This window comes from Erinaceus europaeus, chromosome 7 (assembly GCF_950295315.1).
Source record: "Erinaceus europaeus chromosome 7, mEriEur2.1, whole genome shotgun sequence".
NCBI lineage: Eukaryota > Metazoa > Chordata > Mammalia > Eulipotyphla > Erinaceidae > Erinaceus > Erinaceus europaeus.
The window spans coordinates 45435564-45457074 of NC_080168.1; the positions used below are offsets into that span (position 1 = coordinate 45435564).

At 39.2% G+C, this 21511-nt stretch overlaps 1 protein-coding gene across 10 annotated transcripts in view; it reads left to right on the forward strand.

Annotated features, from left to right (window-relative positions):
- RIC8B (RIC8 guanine nucleotide exchange factor B) overlaps positions 1–21511 on the forward strand; it is a 116340-nt gene that overhangs the window by 22257 nt on the left and 72572 nt on the right. For all 10 annotated transcript variants that reach the window (XR_009550689.1, XR_009550691.1, XR_009550690.1 and 7 more), the window contains exon 3: positions 18485–19093. Coding sequence is in view for 2 of the 10 variants with exons in the window: in XM_016185058.2 (XP_016040544.1) it covers positions 18485–19093 (609 nt within the window). In the remaining 8 variants the exon portion in view is untranslated. The remainder of the gene's footprint in view (positions 1–18484; positions 19094–21511) is intronic.

The window sequence follows — 21511 nt, forward strand, 5'->3', positions numbered from 1 at the left end:
TTGCATCAAATGACAATATTATTAAGAAATTATGAAAACAGAATGGAATAGAAACTTTGTACTTGAGAAGAACAATAACTGAAACCAAAAAGCTTCAACATTAAGTTCAAACTGTAGGGTTATTGAAGTCATGACACATTTTTTACATAGAAAAGTATGACTTCTCCAACAGCCCAGTAATATGAGGGGCTGTGTAAACTTGCACGTAAAATGTAGGGTATATACAGGTGAAAAACAGAGAAGGTGGTGCACCTGGTTGAGTGCATACATTACAGTGCACAAGGTCCTGGGTTCAACCCCCTGGTCTCCACCTGCAGGGGCAAAGCTTCATAACGGGTGGAGCAGTGCTGCAGGTATCTCTCTGTCTCTCTATCTCCCTCTCCTCTCAATTTCTGGCTATCTCTATCCAATAAATAAAGATAATAAAAAAATTTTAAAAAGTGAAAAAAATGATAGGAAAGAGAAGAAAATAGAAAAATATGTCATGTTCATGGATTAGAAAACTTCTTTTCTTTTTTGCTACCAGAGTTACAGTGAGGGCTTGGTACCTGCACAACAAATCTACCACTTCTAGTGGCTTTTTTTTTTTCTTCTTCCTTGATAGAGACAAAGAGAAATTTAGAGGAAAGAAGAGAAAAAGAGGAAGAGAGCCAGGCACCTGTAGTACTGCTCCACTGCTTATGAAGCTTCCCCTCTGCAGATGGGGACTGGAACCTAGGTTCTTATACATGGCATCATGTGTGTTCTACTGGACATGCCAATCTGTCCCTTATTATTCTTCAAAGATATTTGTTTATTAATGATAAAGAGGGAAAGAGAACTAGAGCATCACTTTGCCACACTTACACTTGATCCACTCTGCCATTTCTTAGGCCCCAGAAAGACTTTTATTACTGCTGAGTGGGCTGTGCTTACTACACTGACCTAGACTCAATATTTTACCTTTTATTAACCAAATAATGTAGTCACTTTGGAGAACAGTCTGTCCTCAAGAGATTTGTACAGCAATTGCACCCCAGGGTATCTATCCAAAATAAATAAAGATAAATGTCCATACAAAAATGTGAGTGTTCGCAACAGTGGTATTCCAAAACTTGAAAACATTATGTTAAGTGAAAAAGACACCAGGCACAAAGGACCACATAATGTGTGATTCTATTCATATGAATACATATTCAGTAGTGATGGAAATTTTATAGTGGTTTCCCAAGAGGTGGAGAAAGTAATGGGAAGTCACTACTACTGGTGGGTACTGTGTTTCTTTTTTTTTTTTTTTTTAATTTTTTATTTAAGAAAGGATTAATGAACAAAAACATAAGGTAGGAGGGGTACAACTCCGCACAATTCCCACCACCCAATCTCCATAACCCACCCCCTCCCCTGATAGCTTTCCCATTCTCTATCCCTCTGGGAGCATGGACCCAGGGTCATTGTGGGTTGCAGAAGGTAGAAGGTCTGGCTTCTGTAATTGCTTCCCCGCTGAACATGGGCGTTGACTGGTCGGTCCATACTCCCAATCTGCCTCTCTCTTTCCCTAGTAAGGTGTGTCTCTGGGGAAGCTGAGCTCCAGGACACATTGGTGGGGTCTTCAATCCAGGGAAGCCTGGCCAGCATCCTGGTGGCATCTGGAACCTGGTGATTGAAAAGAGAGTTAACATACGAAGCCAAACAATTTGTTGAGCAATCATGGATCCCAAGCTTGCAATAGTGGAGAGGAAGTGTTAGGGAGGTACTCATTGCAAACTCTAGTGTACTACTGCTTTCAGGTATATATTTTGCAGTAGTTTATGGATACGTGTGCACATAAGCTCTCTCTCACAGAAACTGGTTATGGGACTTTGTTAGAAAGTGAACTACCTGAGATGAAATTAGAGTGTACTATAAAAGGAAAGGTCTCACCCGAGTAATGAAGCTGAAGGGTTGTCATTCCACATGTGAAGTCTCTGGATACAGTCTGAGGTGAAGCATGTTGAGGTGGCAATCGTTGCATTGGTTAGGTTGTGATCGGCGGATGCAATATTATTTGGCTTGGATTGGGAGATGCATACGGGAAAGTGGGCCCTATCCAAGGGTTCCAGGACTGGGGGAAGTAGGGGCTCTATAGTGGAGATGTGAGGTTCCTGCTGTCTTAGGGTTCAAAAAGACAATCGATAGTTAATGTTATCATCACATTATTTGTTAATTGGGTTAACTTTGAAAAGTCCTTTTGTTATGGTTTGCTGTACAGTATCCAGTATCTTGTATATAGTTGTGCTATTGGATGCTTCTAATCTACTTGGTCTAGGCTTTTGAGAGAGTCTGCATATCAAATACACAGCCTATATATTAAAAGGATTCAGTTTGTGTTTTGAGAAACTTTGAGGCATACAATTGATTTTCCCCCTCTCATATTAATTAACTACTGATTTATATGTCTACATTTTGCTAGGAGTGTACATAAACACCATTCCCACCACCAAAGGACTGTGACCCATCCCTCCCGCCCACTCCAACCCCCCACTGGCCCAGGAAGCTGCATGTCTACCTCTCACCACTGGGTTTTTACTTTGGTGCCCTACTTACAATTTGATCAGGTCCTGCTTTTAGTTTCCCTTTCAGATCTTCTTAATCAACTTCTGTTGATGAGTGGGATCATCCCATACTCATCTTTATCTTTCTGACTTAGTTCACTTAACATAATTCCTTCTAGCTCTATCCAAGATGGGTCAGAGAAGGTGGGTTCATTGTTTTTGATAGCTGCATAGTATTCCATTGTGTATATATACCACAGCTTTCTCAGCCACTCATCTGTTGTTGGGCACCTGGGTACTTCTGTAGAGTATTGCACCTCAGATTGTCACACTGGCTGAGTAGTGGAAGGCTCACAGCAGCCCTTCTGCTGTTCTAATTGATATGGACTCTTAAATTGGCTTTACATCTCTCTCTCTCTACCTCTCTCTTATCTGACTCATCCTTCTACCTTCTTTCTGCTGCTGTGTATTATTTATTCTCACTGGCCCAAACTTAAATTTCTTTTTTTTTAAGATTTTATTTATTTATTAATGAGAAAGATAAGAGAGAGAGAAAGAACCAGACATCACTCTGGTACATGTGCTGCCGAGGAGTGAACGTTTGAGAGTCTAGTGCCCCAGCCACTGCACCACCTCCCAGACCACCAAACTTAAATTTCTTTAAAGACACTTTCTCTGCATAAATTCCCTTTAGTTCTTTTTTAATCTTTAATACACTGCTTAAGTTGCTATACTTTGAAAGATACATTCCTTATTCACTCATTCATATGCTCAACTTCCTAAATATAAATAACTTGAGTCATGCGCTTTTATAGCTCCCCAATCCAAAATAGAGTTCTTGTCATTCAAAGTGAAATTTAAGAAGTAAAATAAAAACTTCACTCACAAAGATATGCAGTAAGAGTGAAAACTGCCACTGTCTTTTAAGTATTAAAAACCCTGAAGATACAGTAAGCTAAATATACATACATGGACTAAAGTACATGGTGGTTCATTTAGAACATTTCATCTTTAGATTTTTATCAAGCTCCAAATTTGATCTCCAGAATCCTTTCTTTCCAAACTTGATTAAAATCACATTTTAGAATTCTAGCAAAAAGTCATTAACTGTTTAATATTTTTGTAAAATATAATTTTGAATGGACCTATCTTGTGAGACTTGACAGCATTATTCTGTTAATTACATTAAGTTTGAGACTTTTAATTTCTCTGTTGTTGTCTTACAACACATACAAACACACCCTGACATGTTCTGTTCTCGGCAAAAGTTTAGAACTATCAGATTTAGGTGGCTGACCTTCAGCTCTAGTTAGGGACTAAAATTAGATCCCTGTAGAATATATATCAAGTGATGTTCCTCAGGAGCGTGTAGGCATAACCTTGAGATTTCAGGGAGGCATTATGCAAAGGATCCTACCTTTCTTTAGTGCAAAAAGTTTTTGACTTCTAATTTTTAAAAAATATTTATTTATTCCCTTTTGTTGTCCTTTCTTATTGTTGTAGTTATTGTTATTATTGTTGTTGTCATTGTTGGATAGGACAGAGAGAAATGGAGAGAGGAGGGGAAGACAGAGAGGAGGAGAGAAAGATAGACACCTGCAGACCTGCTTCACCGCCTGTGAAGCGACTCCCCTGCAGGTGGGGAGCCGGGGTTCGAACCGGGATCCTTATGCTGGTCCTTGTGCTTTGCGCCACCTGCGCTTAACCTGCTGCGCTACAGCCCGACTCCCAACTTCTAATTTTTTAACCTTAAAAATTCACATGACTTTCTGTATTACGATCTGTAATGCATTTGCTTATTTTCATGTGGGAATTCTTCCCCAAACCCTCCCCTCTAATCTTTTGGTGAAATAGTGGTTAAAGATGTACCCAGATTGTCCTGGAACTATAAGTATTGTGCCACATCTCCCAGTTGAATGTGCTTGGCTTATTTTAAGAGTAAGGCCCTGTCTTAACACTGTATGAGTATTGGTTGATTGGAGTGAGAGCACAAATCAAGCTTGTAGTTAATATGGTAGACATAATGGGGGAAAAAGGCGAGCAGGTAGGAGAATCCATTCTTTAATTACACCAGGGTCTGGGACTCTGGGCTTGCATGAGAAGTCCACTGCTCCCAGAAGCCATCCCCCTCTCTTCCCCTCTCCCCTCCCCTCCCCTTTCCTTTTCCTCCCTTTCGCTCCCCTTTCGCTCCCCCTTTCCCTTTCCCTTTCCCTTTCCCTTTCCCTTTCCCTTTCCCTTTCCCTTTCGCTCCCCCTTTCCCTTTCCCTTCTCCTTTCCCTTCTCCTTTCCCTTCTGCTTTCCCTTTCCCTTTTCCTTTCCCTTTCCCTTCCCTTCCCCCTTCCCTTTCTCTCTGTCTCTTCTGGTTGTGCTATCATCCTGCCTGAACCCATTCTTATTACAGAGAAAATAACAAGATTTCACTTCTTCTTCTTCTTCTAGCATTTGCCCTTCTTCCGTAGCCAGTCAACAGCGTCAGGTTGAGCCTGATGTAAAGTTTCGAGACCTCCTTTAAATCTGGAGAGGTGGCAGTCGTTGACTATGTGGGTCATAGTCTGTCTGTAGCCGCAGGGGCAGTTCAGGTCGATTTCACTATTACAATAGAACAAAACTATAAAAAGTAATAGTAGAACCATGTACGAGAACTTAGATCTGTTTGAGATGAAAAAAAATGCACAGTACTTCCTTTGAGGTGATTATCTTAACTCAGAATGGTTTTTAACATTGGGACATCTAGTTTTGCTCTTATTTCTTAAATATCCTAAATATCAGTAAAATGCAAGAAAATAGGCCTGAGAATCTAAATTCCTTTAACCATTGTAGCTTTCTGTACGGTTGATACCTTAACTGGATCATTTGGTCATATGGAATTTTTTTAAGATTCTGTGATTAATGAAAGAAATAATTAGTTTTTTTTTTAAATTAAGCAGGCTTCTCCATAGTACTTCTGAGAATCTTTAATTAAAGCCTCATAAATATGTCAGTTACTTGCCAACAAACCCATTTTTCTTATACAATCTTTTGTATTGCTAGTATTTGTTAATAGTAAGTAGTCACTATTGCCTCTTATGATTCTAGCACTTACATTCATTTTGTTAGGTTCTTTAGGTTTTTTCTGACCAGGTAAGAATTCCATGTTGTATGATGGTAGAAAAGCACCTGAGTTGGGAGTGTGAGTATTTTCCAGACACTAGTCACAGAGAAGTGAGAGATTTAACCCATGTGTCAACAACTGTGCTGTGTAATCTGTTAATCCCCCAAATTAAAAGAAAAAATAGTTACAGGATGACTTGCCAGATTAAATTCAGTTCTTGTACTAAATAATGCATCCTACCCTTTTTCCAACTTAAACCAGAAAGTTACTGTATTTTCTAGTTTCTTATAAGGACATTAGCCCTTGTCATTCATATGTTCACTTTCTGCTCATTGTTTCATGTTTATTTGGGTATCAGTGATGGACTGTCTTTTCCTTTCCTTCAAACTAATAGAGATTTTTTTTTGTAACCTTATTCCACTTGATTCTTTTGATAAGCATCACACTGAAGAAGAACTAGATGTTAAATGTACATGTAAACTATTACTTCAATTTACAAAAGCCTTGATGCTATTACTGTTTGCTGATAGCTGTACTTATAGGCATTATTCATAGAAATTTACAATTTTAGTTTTTAGTATGTACCATCATCTCATTTAACAAAGCAACACTATAGAACAGAAGTTGCATTTTATATGTAATGAAATTGAAGCTCAGGAAAAAGTAATTTGCCCACATCTCACAAGTATAGCAAAGTGAGGTCTGTCTGATTAGAAACTCAAATTCTGTTATACCAGGTAGTCTTTTACTAAAGTATATGAGGCTATATGTGACATAGATATTTATTTTATTGTTATTTTTTACTCCTTTTTGTGATTGGGTTACAAGATTGTAAAATCAGAGTATAGTTTGACACTATACCCACTACCAAAGTGTCCTCACTCTCCTACCTCTCAGTGTGACACAGACATTTAAAGATTGTTTTTTTCCTTGAAAAAGACAGACCAGAGCTCTACTCAGCTCTAGCATGTGTTGGTGAACTTGGGGTCTCTGGACCTTCAGGCATGCAAACCTGACATACTACCGCTGGTGCTGTCTCCCTGGCCTTGATAAGTGGCAGTTATTGAGTATTTTATTCTAGGCCAGCATAAACATTTTACCACACGTAAGCCCCCCAAGCCCATTTCACTAGTATGAAAATTAAAGAAGTGGGCCAATTTAGTTATAAAGCTATATACATAAGTGAAAGGGGAGAGCTGAACTACTTTTAATGATTTGTTGAGCATTTTTTCTAGTACATACTTTGATAATGCCGCAGAGAGTGTGTGTGTATATTTAGCATATTTGATAATATCTTTGTTCTGTAAAATAAAAGGAATTATATCAGACAAACCCTGCTCCTCCTCCCTAAAAGCAACTGATGAACTACAGAAGTCTCTAAATACAATTCAAGGTCAGAGGTTTTGAATACTATAAAGTTGTTAGAGATTAAGTACTCTGGATTTAAAAGTAAGAGGAGGTTACTGCCTATTGGGTGATTGCAAAGAAAATGACATTTTTGTGTTGAAGATCAGGGTTTGAGAAAACATTATAAGCATAGAAAATGATATGAAAAAGTCACATAATTCACATAATATTGGCCTGTATTTGTGTACATATATTTTTCTCTCTGATTCTATTCCTGTCACTCAATGACTTTACTCAAATAGAAAGAAGAACTTTGATGGCTGTGTGGGGTTTTGGCATTTTAAGTCTATAATCTGGGGGCTAGAGGGAGCACATAATGGTTCTGCAAAAGACTTTTTATGCCTGAGGCTCTGAGTTTTCAGGATCAATCCTCAGCACCACCATAAGCCAGAGCTGAACAATGCTCTGGTCTTTTTTTCTGTGTATTTTCCTCTCTGGATGGATCTCTCTCTTTCTCTCTCCCTTCCCCTCCCCTCCCCTTCCTTTTGTCCTTTGTGATAGAGACAGAATTGAGGTGGGGGGATAGAGAAGGAGACAAACACCTGCAACACTGCTTCACCATTCCTGAAGTTTCCCCCTTGCAGGTGGGGGTGGATCTCTCTTAAATACATACATGCATGCATACATACATATGTTGTACATATGTTGAGGAGGAGGAGGAAGAGCAGCAGGAGCAGGAGGAGGAGGAGAAAAAAATTAGTTAAAAGGAAAAGGGGGATGCTTTACATTGGGTTGTTCTAGCTCTCCCCCTGCCAAGAAAATTGGATCAGTCCTGCTAGTTTCGCGGGGCCGCTTGGCCCCGCCCCAAGGAACCCCAAGAGGGTTCCAGAGTTCCAGAGTTCGAGAGTTCTTGGGTCCGCCGCTGGGGAAAGAGGCAGCAGAGTTCTGTTTGGTGATTAGTTTGGTTTAGTTTATGAATCGTTGTTCCTGAATAAAGAAATACAGCTTCCCTGCCCAGCCGTATGTCTCTGGTCGTCTCTGTTACCCGCCCATGAAGCTAGCCCGGCCAGCTGGAGCCCCCGAATATTAACAACATACATACACACATACATACGTACGTACGTACATACATACATACATACAGTTTATTATCAGGTGTTACAAAATAACTCACTGGGTAGGGTGTATGCTGTTGTCATACAAAATCCAGTTTTGAGCCCCAGCAGCTACACGGGGAAATCAGGTGCTGTGGTGCCTCTCCCTCTGTCTCTTTGTCTCTTTATGTTTGCTGGAGAAGTGAAACCATGCAATAAAGAAAATAAAAAGACTATTTCCTTATAAGACACTATGTTGTTTGCTCTCTACTTATTCTCCAGTTCTCCACAAGGTGTTCTGTTACTACCTACACTGATAGGACCATAAACACACATTTGCTTACTTAGATGCTTCTCACCATTAGAACTTGGCTTAAATATTTTAATTCAGATCTTTTTTCTAGTTATTTTCTACTATAGCATCTGTTTATAGCATTTTTCTTTTTTTACTACCTTGATTATATAGTGAAAAAAAATGTTTAAAGTATAAAATGTATTCTCTAGACCATTGCTTTTCAAATTGTTAATGAAGGATCATGTTTTTGTGAATTTCCCCATAACTAGTAGAAGAGCAGTACTTCTTTAAAAATCAATAAAATGATGGGAGTCTGCGGTACCGCAGCAATAAGCGCACATGGGATAGGGATCCCGTTTCGAGCCCCCAACTCCCCACCTGCAGGAGGTTGCTTCACAAGCGGTGAAGCAGGTCTGCAGGTATCTCTCTTTCTCTCCTCCTGTGTCTTCCCCTCCTCTCTCCATTTCTCTCTGTCCTATCCAACAATGACATCAATAACAACAATAATAACTACAACAATAAAACAACAAGGGCAACAAAATGGGAAAAATAGCCTCCAGGAGCAGTGGATTTGTAGTGCAGGCACCAAGCCCCAGCAATAACCCTGGAGGCAAAAAAAAGTCAATAAAATTGAATTATTAAAAGCAGTGAAACTTCTTTGGATAGTATAATAAAGTAATCTAAATGTATTCTCTAAACTTTTACACTCATCTCAACTTATGTTCTTTTAACAATTTGTGAACTTTGTATCATGGGCCTCAGAAGTGTTTTCCAACAACACCTTTTGGTTTCCAGAGTAGACTAACTTTAACATCTCATTCTATATAAAAACTTGACTTTTAATTTTTCTTAGTGTTTTTAAGACTAACCTTTTTAAAAATATATAATTTAAAAAATATTTATTCCCTTTTGTTGCCCTTGTTTTATTGTTGTAGTTACTGATGTCCTCATTGTTGGATAGGACAGAGAGAAATAGAGAGAGGAGAGGAAGACAGGGGGGGAAAGAAGATACACACCTGCGACCTGCTTTACCACTTGTGAAGCAACTCCCCTGCAGTTAGGGAGCCGGGGCTTGAACCGGGATCCTTACGCTGGCCCTTGTGCTTTGCGCCATGTGCGCTTAACCAGCTGCCCGACTCCCAAAAAAACATAAATCTTAATGGGTTCGGCACTTCCTAGCTTTCAAGATTTATTTTCTTTTTATTTTTTAAAATTATTTATTTATAAAATAGAAACACTGACAGGACCATAGGATAAGAGGGGTACAATCCCACAAATTCCCACCACCGGAACTCCATATCCCATTCCTTCCCCTGATAGCTTTCCTATTATTTAACCCTCTGGGAGCATGGACCCAGTGACATTATGGGGTGCAGAAGGGGGAAGGTCTGGCTTCTATAATTGCTTCCCCACTGAACATGGGCATTGACAGGTCGATCCATACTCTCAGCTTGTCTCTTTTCCTAGTGGGGCATGGATCTGGGGAGGTGGGGCTCAGGACACATTGGTAGGGTCGTCTGTCCTGGGAAGTCCAGTTGGCATCATGGTAGCATCTGGAACCTGGTGTCTGAAGAGATTTTCAGATATAAGAGTTATGACATAAAGCAGAGCAAATTGTTGACTCATCATGAACCTAAAGGCAAGAATATATGGATGGAGATTTGGGGTCTCCATTTTGGAAAAAGCTAGTAGGTCTATTTTAGGTATATTCCAAGGGGCCCATGACTTCAATAGTTTTTGCCTGCGGCTGACATCCAATATGCAAGTGACCTAAGCTGTTGTCTGGGGGGATGGTGTCACAGTTGGAAAAAGGACCAGAAAGCTGCATCAGGGAAGAGAGTAAGCTACCAAATATGGGGAAAGTATATAAATATTGTTAGCTGTAAACCTCATGAATCTGATCTGGGGCCCATATTCAGCTTAGGACCTATGTAACCTCTGCATCCCTGTAGGTCTGAGCTCATATTCCATAGTCACGGCTAGGAACATTCCAGGCTATGCCAATTTCAAGGCCCATCATCCTCAGTGATAGACACAGTATGCTATCTAACCTCCCTTCGGAGAATGGAATATTCCCTACCATTCTTGATTTACATTGAGGGCCAGGTCCAATAGGCGCCCACAGAGGGGTTCATTATGTTGTTCCTGATGGAGATGACTAGTGACAGTGGTGAGACAGATCTGTTAGAGGTCTAGGCCCATCATGTCTGTGTGGAAATCTCAGGACTCCCCGAAAAGGGCCCCAGCTGATGGGGTGGCCTGGTAGTGACAAAAGAGTCATCATTAAAGTATGCCAGTCTCTTGCCCTTATTCAGCTTTTGCGGTCCTTGCTTTGGTAAGGTTAGCTTTGGAGTGAGTGAGAGAACTGTAATAGGAAGAACTGTAATAAGAGAGAACTGTAATAGGAAGTAGGTCAGGAGGGTATCTAAGTCTAAGTAGACATTATTTCATTATGAACTTTATACTGACTCACTGCAGACTATTGTGTACTTTCGCTTTCAGGTATATATTTTGCCCTAGTTTATGGATACATGTGAATATATGCTCTATCTCACGGGACCTGGTCTATATCTAGGTTTTGGGACTTTGTTAGGAAGTGAACCTCCTAAAATGGAATTAGAGAATCCTATGAAAGGAAAGGTCTCACCTGAGTAATGAGGCTGAAGGGTTGATATTCCACGCCTGTCTTCTCTGGGCACAGTCTGAAGTGAAGCATGCTGAGGTGGTACTCCTTACATTGATTAGGTTGGGGTCGACAGATGCAATATCATTTGGTATGAATTGAGTGAAGCATGCAGGAAAGTGGGCCCCACCCTAAGGTTCCAGGACTGGGGAAATATAGGCTCTATAGAGAAAATGTGAGGTTCCTGCTATCTTAGGGTTTAAGAAGGCAATAGATAGTTATTGCTATAATCACATTATTTGGCAATTGGGTTAATGTTGAAATACCCTTTGTTAGGATTTTCTGTATCATACACAACATCCATAATTTATGTCCTTTGACATTATTTGTATATAGCTGTGCCACCAGTTGCTTCTGTTCTCCCTGGTCTAAGCTTTTAAGAGAGTCAACATATTAGACTCAGCCTATGGTCTGTGCATTAAGAAGTTTGAGACATTCAATCAATTTTTCCCTTCTCATATTAATTAAATAGTGATTTATATGACTACAAATTAATAGGAGTGTACATAAACACCATTTTCACCACCAAAAGACTGTGTCCCATCCCAACTCCTCCCACCTCCCTACTCCCCGCCCTGTGAAGCCAAACATCCACCCTCACCCTCAACCCAGGGCTTTTACTTTGGTGCCCTGCTCCAAACTCAGTCAAATTCTGTTTTGAGTTTCCCTTTCTGTTACTGTTTCTCAACTTCTGTTTATGAGTGGGATCATCCCATATTCGTCTTTATCTTTCTGACTTAGCTCACTTAACAGAATTCCTTCTAGCTCCATCCAAGATGGGTCAGAGAAGGTGGGTTCATTGTTCTTAGTAGCTGCGTAGTATTCCATTGTGTATATATACCACAGCTTTCTCAGCCACTTATCTGTTGTTGGGCACCTTGGTTGCTTCCAGGTTTTAGCTCTTACGAATTGTGCTGCTATGAACATAGGTGTACACATACCTTTTTGGTTGGGTGTTATGGAGTCCTTGGGGTATATCCCTAGGAGAAGAATTACTGGGTCATTTGGAAAGTCCATGTCTAGTCTCGTGAGTGTTCTCCAGACTGCTCTCCAGAGAGGCTGGACCAATTTACATTCCCACCAGCAGTGCAGAAGGGTTCCTTTGTCCCCACAGCCTCTCCAGCATGTGTTGCTACTGTCCTTTTTAATGTATACCATTCTCACAGGGTTGAGGTGGTATCTCAGTGTTGTCTTAATTTGCATTTCTCTGACAATCAGTGATCTGGAACAATTTTTCATGTGTTTGCTAGCCTTTTGGATCTCTTCTGTAGTGAATGTTCTGTTCATATCCTCTGCCCATTTTTGAATGATGTCATTTGCTTTTTTGTTGCTAAGTTTGCTGAGCTCTTTGTATATTTTGGTTATTAGTTTCTTGTCTGATGTATGGAATGTGAAGATCTTCTCCCATTCTGTGAGGGGTCTCCTTGTTTGTGTGATAGTTTCTTTGGCTGTGCAGAAGCTTTTCAATTTGATGTAGTCCCATTGATTTGTTTCTGCTTTAGTCTTCCTTGCAATAATTGGGTTTGTTTCATCAAAGATGTCCTTGAAGTTTAGGTGGGAAAGTGTTCCACCAATGTTTTCTTCTAAGTATTTGATAGTTTTTGGTCTAACATCCAGGTCTTTGATCCATTTGGAGTTGATTTTTTTGATTTTTGTTTCAAGTGAGATAAAATGATTCAGTTTCATTCTTCTGCATGTTTCAACCTAGTTTTCCCAGCACCATTTATTGAAGAGAGCCTCCTTCCTCCATTTAATACTTTGAGCCCCCTTATCAAATATTAGATGTATATAGGTGTGGGGGTTTAGTTCTGGGCTTTAAATTCTGTTCCACTGGTCTAAGCGGTGAAGCGATTCCCCTGCAGGTGGGGAGCCGGGGGCTCAAACCGGGATCCTTACGTCAGGCCTTGAGCTTAACCCACTGCGCTACTGCGGGACTCCCATGATTGTAGTTTTTGTTCTATTCTTTTAAAGAAGCTTGGTGGGACTTTGATGGATATCACATTAAATTTATATTTGGCTCTGGGGAGAATATTCATTTTGATGATATTAATTCTTCCAATTCATGAGCATGTGATATCTTTCCATTTCTTGGTATCATTTTCTATTTCCTTGAATAGTGACTCATAGTTTTCAGTATACAAGTCTTTCACTTCTTTGGTCAGCTTGCTAGGTATTTTGTTGATTTTGCTACAACAGTGAATGGGAGTAATTTCTGGATGTCCTCTTCTTCAGATTTAGTATTTCCATAAAGAAATGCCACTGATTTTTGTACATTGATTTTGTAGCCTAACACCTTACTATATTGCCTAATAACTTCCAGTAGTTTTCATCTTGGTTTTTACAGACTCATAATTTTAAAAAGTGCTGTTCTGAAGCTAGAAGGTGGTTCTTAATGCACAGTGTAAATGAAGAAAGAGGCTTAATAAAGCGCTCAGTATACATTTGTTATATGAGAGACATTCTATCATTGACTTGAAGTGGAAATCATAATGGAATCAGATAATCTGCTGTGAGTTCTGGCCTTCTACTTCTTAGCTGAATGTTCTTAGGCAATTTTTTTCATTTTTATATTACTGATTTACAAAATCATAAGATAGTTGGGGTATAATTCCACACCATTCCCACCACCAAAGTCTGTGTCCCCACCCCCTCCATTGGAAATTGCAGTATGTCTCCCAGGGTCACAGGTGTAGGCTGACTTTATCACTATATATACATTTTTTTTTTTTTTGCCAATTTTTTTTCCTATGGTTCTGCCTTCTCTTCCTTTCTAAGTCACACCTATACCTGTTACTACTTCTGAGCATCCTTTGTTTTTTCCTCTTTCAGATAAGAGAAACAGTGCTTAGGCAGTTGTTTAAAGAACCATATGGCATTTCTTGGATTGAAAAGCATAAAGATTTTGTTTGCTTTGTAATCTAACATTCTGGAGCCATTCATCCTGATGCCAGTTCATTGCTCTTCTACATTCTTCTGCCTTTCATACTAGAAACTTTGAGAATAGAAGTCATAGTTAATACTGCTTTTGTTGAAAAATTGTGCTTATTGGCTGGCAAAGTAGCTCACTTGGATATTGTGTTGCTTTGCTATTTGCACAACCAGGGCTCAAACCCAGCCCCCACTGCACTGAAGGAAGCTTTGATGTTGTGGTCTCTTTGACTCATTCTCTACCTCTGTGTCTCTCTAAAAAATTATGCTTATAAGAACTGTGTACTTATGTGGGGAAATGCTTATAATATTAAATAAGGAAACAAAGGTATATACACATGACATTTGCAGCTCTACATTAATAAAATGTGAATGCTAAGTACAATCAATTATACTAACCAATGATAAGTAAATCCTTCTAATATATATAAATATACCAGCCAGTATGTTTATGTTTTATCTAATTGTTTAGATAGTATTATATATACATATTAGTTTAGTTTGTTTTATTCATTTTTGTTTTTGTTTTTTGCCTCCAGGTTATTGCTGGGGCTCAGTGCCTGCACTATGAATCTACTACACCTGGAGGCCATTTCTCCAATTTTTGTTGCCCTCGTTGTTATTGGCTATAACAGAAAAATCGAGAGAGGAGGGGAAGACAGAGAGAGGGAGAGAAAGATAGACACCTGTAGACCTACTTCACTGCTTGTGACTCGACCACCCTGCAGGTGGGGAGCCAGGGGATCACCAGTTGTTGATTCATACCATGTGCGGTTAACCACATGAAATGTCCTAGCAGTACCATCAAAGACTTATCTTTTCAGAGGAGGACCTAGTGGGGGTCAAATTGTTATGTGGAAAACGGAAATGTTACGCATGTACAAGCTATTGTATTTTACTGTCAGCTGTAAACCATTAATCCCCCAGTAAAGAAATTAAAAAAACAAAACTTTTTACTACTTCTCTCTTTCCTTAAAAAAGAGAAGTGCCGGGGCTGGGTGGTGGCACACTTGGTTGAACACATATGTTACAATGTGCAAGGCTGTGTTCGAATCCCTGCCCCCACCTTCATGGGGAAAGCTTAACGAATGGTGAAACAGGGCTGCAGGTGTCTCTCTGTCTCTCTCCCTCTCTACCACTCCCTTCCCTCTCAGTTTTTGGCTGTCTATCCAATAAATAAATAAATAAAGATAATTTTTAAAAAGTGCCAAGTAACATTAATAGTACTAATGCATTAGATTTAGGAAACCTCTTGTTTATATTATTTATGTATCAGTTTATATTTTTGGTGCATACAATGTGCTAGTTGCCCTACTAGAGTTTGTAAATATCATAAATAAGGCATAATAATCACCATTCAGAGAGCTTATTATGTTCCAGATCTATTTCACAACAGTTCTTAGAGATATATTTGATGCCATTCCCATTTTACAAAAGGGAAACTGATACTCAGAGAACTTCAATAACATGTCTGAGTCACACAGCTGGCAAAATACCTTACAGTAGTAAAGTCAGGGATAAAACCCAAGTTTTTCTGATTAAAAAACCACAGCAGTACATTTTCTTATTATTAAAAATAATAATAATAAAGGTCCTTTCTGCCTTTCAGCTTTTAGTAGTCGAGGCATACTAATAAAAATAAAACTAACAGGAAGAATGTGCTGAGCACCAAATAACTGTTACAAATAGTGGTTTGGTATTTTGGTATTCCTTGGAGAGATAACGTGTTGGGGGCTGAAGTGATTAGGGAAAGCTTTCTATCAGAAGTGAATTTTAAGCTTAGCTATGGAGAATGTTAGAACTTAAGTAGTCAATAGACTATTATTTGGGACATGTGTGCCCAAAGGGGAGGAAGTCAGCAGAAGAGCTCAATGTGAGATGATTTGAGAGCTTGTTTGGAGGTTCTAGCAGGGGAGGGCAGCTACTTGTATACCTTCAACCGAGCGCGCAGCTTCAAATGTGAGATAATTTGGAAAGGATTATAGCTTGAGAGAAAGTTTTCATAGGGCTATAACATGAAAGACTTTTTGGGTCAGAAAGTCTCAAAGAGGGACCAGGAGATAGCTCACTTGATAATATTCATCCCTTAACTATGAGCAAAAGGCCCTGGGTTGAGCTATGCCACTACCTTGGGTGCCATAGGAACCACCTTGGCTTCAGGGGAAGTTCCACAGATGGTGGAGCAGTGCTGTAACCTCTCTCCTTTCTCTTCTCTACTCCCTGTTCTCCCCCCCCCCCCCCCACACACACACCTTCCACCCTCTGGCTATAAATAGTCTGTCAGTAGTGAAGATTCAGGATTGCACAGGTCCTTGATAACCCTCGTAACACACACAAAGGAATGAAAAAGTCACCCAGTAGTGGTGGAATCATGTATGCATGAGGGCCCTAACATCACAGAAAAAGTAGGTTGAAGGGTCTTAAATGCTAAGCTGAACATTTGATATTATAATATGTGACATACCACGTATACTGAACACCTCATGCATGCCAGGTGTGTTCTAAGTACTTGTGTAATTTTTTTTTTTTTTTTTTTTACAGTAAATGAGGCTCAGAGAGGCTAAATAACTTGCTAAGACTAATGGGCAGAAGAGTCATGGTTTGAACACAGTAATTTAAATCCAGAACCCTTGCTTTATTTTATTTGAAAGGATAAAAGTTTTGTTTAATGTAGTATTGGAGAATTAATTCAATGTCATCATCATTATTATTATTTCATTTCACTAGGGGGGAATTAATGGTTTATAATACAGTTATTGACACATAGATATAGCCTCTCATCTCCCTATAATAGGTGTCAACAAGACACTGTTTCCCACAATGGAACCATAGCTTTAATTACAACACTGTTCTGGTTCTACATCTCATGGCCAGTTGAACAGATTTCAAAGCCCAGAACCATTGACATGATAATAATTAATAATAATAATCAGCTTCACTTCTCTAGGTGTTTTTTTTCCCTTCCTACCAGTTTACTCCTCAGCTCTGTCCTGTGATGGTAACAGGAATTGAACCTGGGACTTCTGAGCCTCAGATGTGAAAATCTGTTGCCTAAATATTAATAGCTATGCTATCTCCTAACCCTAGTTTTCAGTGTTTAAGTGAAATAAGGTGATCGTGACCACATGAGATTTCAGTCACCACTACCATTATTATACATCTTCAATACTAGACACTCAAGAAGTGAAGGCTTTGTACCAAGGTTTTCAATTCTGCCCATTTGTCTGTGCTTGTTTGGTCACTTACTCTGTTACCCCTAATCCTTAGCATCCAAATTAGGTCAGTTGTTAGCCATAATTAAGTGGTCCTCAAAAATGTGGCTTCTAAACCAGCAGCAACATCACCTGGGAACTTGTTAAAAGTCCTAGTTCTGAAACCTTACTCCAGATCCCAGGGATGATAGGCAATATTCTGTGCTTTAACAGGACCTTTAAGGGATCCAGCTTTATCCTGAAGTTTTGAGATCCAATGCTGTAGTATACTTTAGGGTTTCTCTTTGGAGCACAAATTCCTACAAATTTTGAAAATACTTGTTATTTAGCATTTGAGATCTTACTTTTGAACCTCTGCTACTGAATCTTGTCTAATTTTATAAATACAACCATAACATGCTCATGAGCATTTGCAGGATGTTTTCTCAAACTCTTTGGCTCATAATAATTATGCTTTATGAGAGTACCTGACCCTTCCCTTTATGACTTCAATTCACTCCTGAAACCTGGCTTCTAAGTGAAAAGTTATCAAAATCATATATTCTCATAATTTTAATGGGAAATACTATGTTCTGTCAGCATCTAAGATGCCAAAATAATTTCCAGATTAAAAATAAATCTTTTGAACAGTGGAAACAAATATTTACAAAAACTCTGAAAGTAAATTAAAATAGAATGTACCTAAAATCTAATGTAATGATGGTGTACCATACTTAAAAGAAAAAAAAGAACAGAAAAGCCCAGAAGGCTTGATAGTGAGAGGCAGCTATTGTAGGAATACAAAGGAGTCATTATTTGAAAGGTTCTAGAGAGTCAGTACTAAGTTTTAAAGCAGATAGTCCTTGAGTGCTCATGTTATCTTCTACTAGTGCACTAATTCACTGTTACTTAAGTAACAGCCTTTTTGACCTTCACCTTCCTTATCTGTAAAGTGAAAGAAGTATATCAAAATAAGACCTTTTTTAATTCCAGAATTATGTGATTAAACAATATTTTTCCTAGGCAGATTCTTTTTTAAGACATTTATTTTTAATAATTTATTTATTGGGTAGAGACTGAGAAATTGAGAGAAAGGGAGAGAGAAAGAGAGATACCCTCAATACTGCTTTACTGCTCATGAACTTTCACTCAAAGGTGGGGAATGGCGGCTTGAACCTAGGTCCTTGTGCATTGTAAGGTGCCTGGCCTCCTCTCGGCAGATTCTTTACTGCCATTAAATACATTGATATGGAAACATTACTTTCAATCATTTAAGTCAAATAAGTCAATTTATGATTACTCATAAATTCATAAATTACTCATAAATTTTATTCTTGTTTTTCAGAAACTCTGTGAAGGTATATTTAAAGTCCTTGTAAAGGATATCCCAACAACATGTCAAGTGTCCTGTCTAGAAGTTCTCCGCATTCTCTCCAGAGACAAAAAGGTTTTAGTTCCTGTAACAACCAAGGAAAATATGCAGATACTGCTGCGACTAGCCAAGCTAAATGAGTCGGATGATTCTTTGGAGAAGGCGTCAGAGTTCCCAGTTATTGTGGAGTCCTTGAAATGTCTGTGTAATATAGTATTCAACAGTCAGATGGCACAGCAGCTTAGTCTGGATCTTAACCTTGCTGCAAAGCTCTGTAACCTTCTGAGGAAGTGCAAGGACCGAAAATTTATCAGTGACATTAAGTGTTTTGATTTGCGCTTGCTTTTCCTCCTGTCACTTTTGCACACCGACATCAGGTCACAATTGCGTTATGAGCTCCAGGGACTACCGCTGCTAACCCAGATCCTGGAAAGTGCCTTTAGCATCAAGTGGACCGATGAGTATGAATCAGCCATAGACCATAATGGACCTCCTCTCTCACCTCAGGAGACAGACTGTGCCATTGAAGCCCTTAAAGCTCTCTTCAATGTGACAGTAGACAGTTGGAAAGTGCATAAAGAGGTAAGGATAAGAGTATTCATATCCACTTGGAATTTATTTATTTTATTTATTTTTTAAAAATATTTATTTAATTTATTTATTCCCTTTTGTTGCCCTTGTTTTATTGTTGTAGTTATTATTGTTGTTGTCGTTGTTGGATAGGACAGAGAGAAATGGAGAGAGATGGGGAAGACAGAGAGGAGGAGAGAAAGATAGACACCTGCAGACCTGCTTCACCGCCTGTGAAGCGACTTCCCTGCAGGTGGGGAGCCAGGGTTCGAACCGGGATCCTTATGCCGGTCCTTGTGCTTTGCGCCACCTGCGCTTAACCTGCTGCGCTACAGCCCGACTCCCATCCACTTGGAATTTAATTGGTCTAGGACATCGTTGGGCTGATTTCAAGGAAGGAATGCTAAGTTGGGAAATGGAGAAAATTTAATCAGTTATATGACTCAAGATACATATATTAACCATTAGAAGTCTTATTCTTTTTGTGTGACACCAGAAGACTAATGTAAAGTTGGATCACTATTTTATAAGATGCCAAACATAGTCCCTTTTCTGAGTTGTACTATATGTTTTTGTAGGAGTGCCTCATTCAGAAACAAAGTTTAAATAGAAGATTTAAATGGAAACAAAGTAAAGTAGCTTATGGAGGTCTAGGCACTTTCAGATACTGTCACTTTAAGAAAAATTTAGCATGCGGGTAGGTAGCATAATGGTTACACATAGAGACTGTCATGCCTGACGATCCAGAGTCCCGGGTTCAATCCCCTACACTAACATAAGCTAGAGCTGAGCAGTGCTCTGGTTTTAAAAAAGAAAGAAGGGGGGCAGGGAAGCAAGCTTAGGGGATGGTTGGTAGCACACCTGCTTGATCACACATTATGATGCGCAAGAACCCAGCCTCAAGTCCCATCCCTACCTGCAGGGGAGAAACTTCATGAGCTGTGAAGTAGTGCTGTAGGTGTCTTTATTCCGGTTTCTCTATCCCCTATGTTTCTCTCTATGCTATCAAATTAAAAAAAAAACTAATAAAGACTTAAGAAAAGCTTAGATAAACCAGGCAGCTGACAAGATAACTCAGTAAAACAAAGGACTTGCATGTCTGAGTCTTTTAGTTCTTTCCCTGGCATTACATATACCAGAAAGGTGTGTGGCTTCTCTCATCTGAAACTCTCTCTACTTCCTGTCATAAATAGCAGATTAGTCCCTTCATAAGTACTCTTGTACTTCATATATATTATTATAAGTAATAATGGTTTAAGAAAATATAAGTTTTTCACTGTCAAAGTAGCAAATACTCATTCTGTGTTACAGAATTTGATCTCCAAAAGATAGATGAGGAAGGATTCTGAAGCAGGCGTTTAGCAGACCAGAGCCTTTTGTGAGATGTGCATCAGTTGATAGTCATTATGAAATATGCTCAGTTAACCTCAGTGTCTGAATCACATTATCAGAAATTTTCAACAGTGCTAAAACCAGAATCTTGCCAACCTGTAATTTAAAGATCATAGAGACTAGTCAGTCATTCAGTCAGTCCACAGATATTTAGGGACAACTGATAGGTATCATAATGACCATAGAAAGTGGAAAATGATAGACATGAAACTTCATATTATGTTAGTAAAGACAGTGGATAAATAAGTAAAAATATACATAAATTGTGTTATGTGCTGAGAGAGAAACAGTGTAAAGACTGGAAAGGACAAAGTCTATACTAAGATTCAAGAAGAACGTTCAAACTCAAAACTTTAGGTCACTCTTAAGAGTTAAAGACAGACTTATGATTTGCCCATGTGAAAAATAAAGGAATGAATATTTCTCAGGAAACAGCATGTGAAAAAAAAAAAAACAGCAGCACAGAAATCAGAGAATAGAGTGCTTTTTAGTGAGGTACTCACAGTTTACCATAAAGAAAATCTTGTCAGAGTTCATTTGCCTGCATTGTGTTAGAACCTTGGGTTAAGACACTATCTTCAATCAAACAGGTACCTAGAGAATAACACATGCTGCTGTGTTAAAATACCAACTGAAATAAAGATACCATGGAAAATTTGCTGTACAGAAATTTCTAGGGAACAGCCAGCTAGCTCTCCTGGAAGGCCTACTACTTTGCTCTGCATATGGTACAGATCTGAGCCCCTGCTATAGCGCACGGCAGTACTTTGGTACTAAGAGAGGCTTCAGTGCTGTGGTGGTTCTCCTCTATCTGGATCATCCTGGGGCCATAAAGACCTGGTGGTGACAAGGAAGGAAGGGTGGAAGGATGGAAGGAAGGAAAGAGGATCAATCCATCCAACTTTAAATTTACAGGGATTAAAAAAAAAAAAAAAACATTGAGTCTGGCGGTGGTACACCTGGTTGAGCGCATGTTACAGTGCCTAAGGACCTGGGTTCGAGCTCCTGGTCCCCACCTACAGAGGGAAAGCTTTGCGA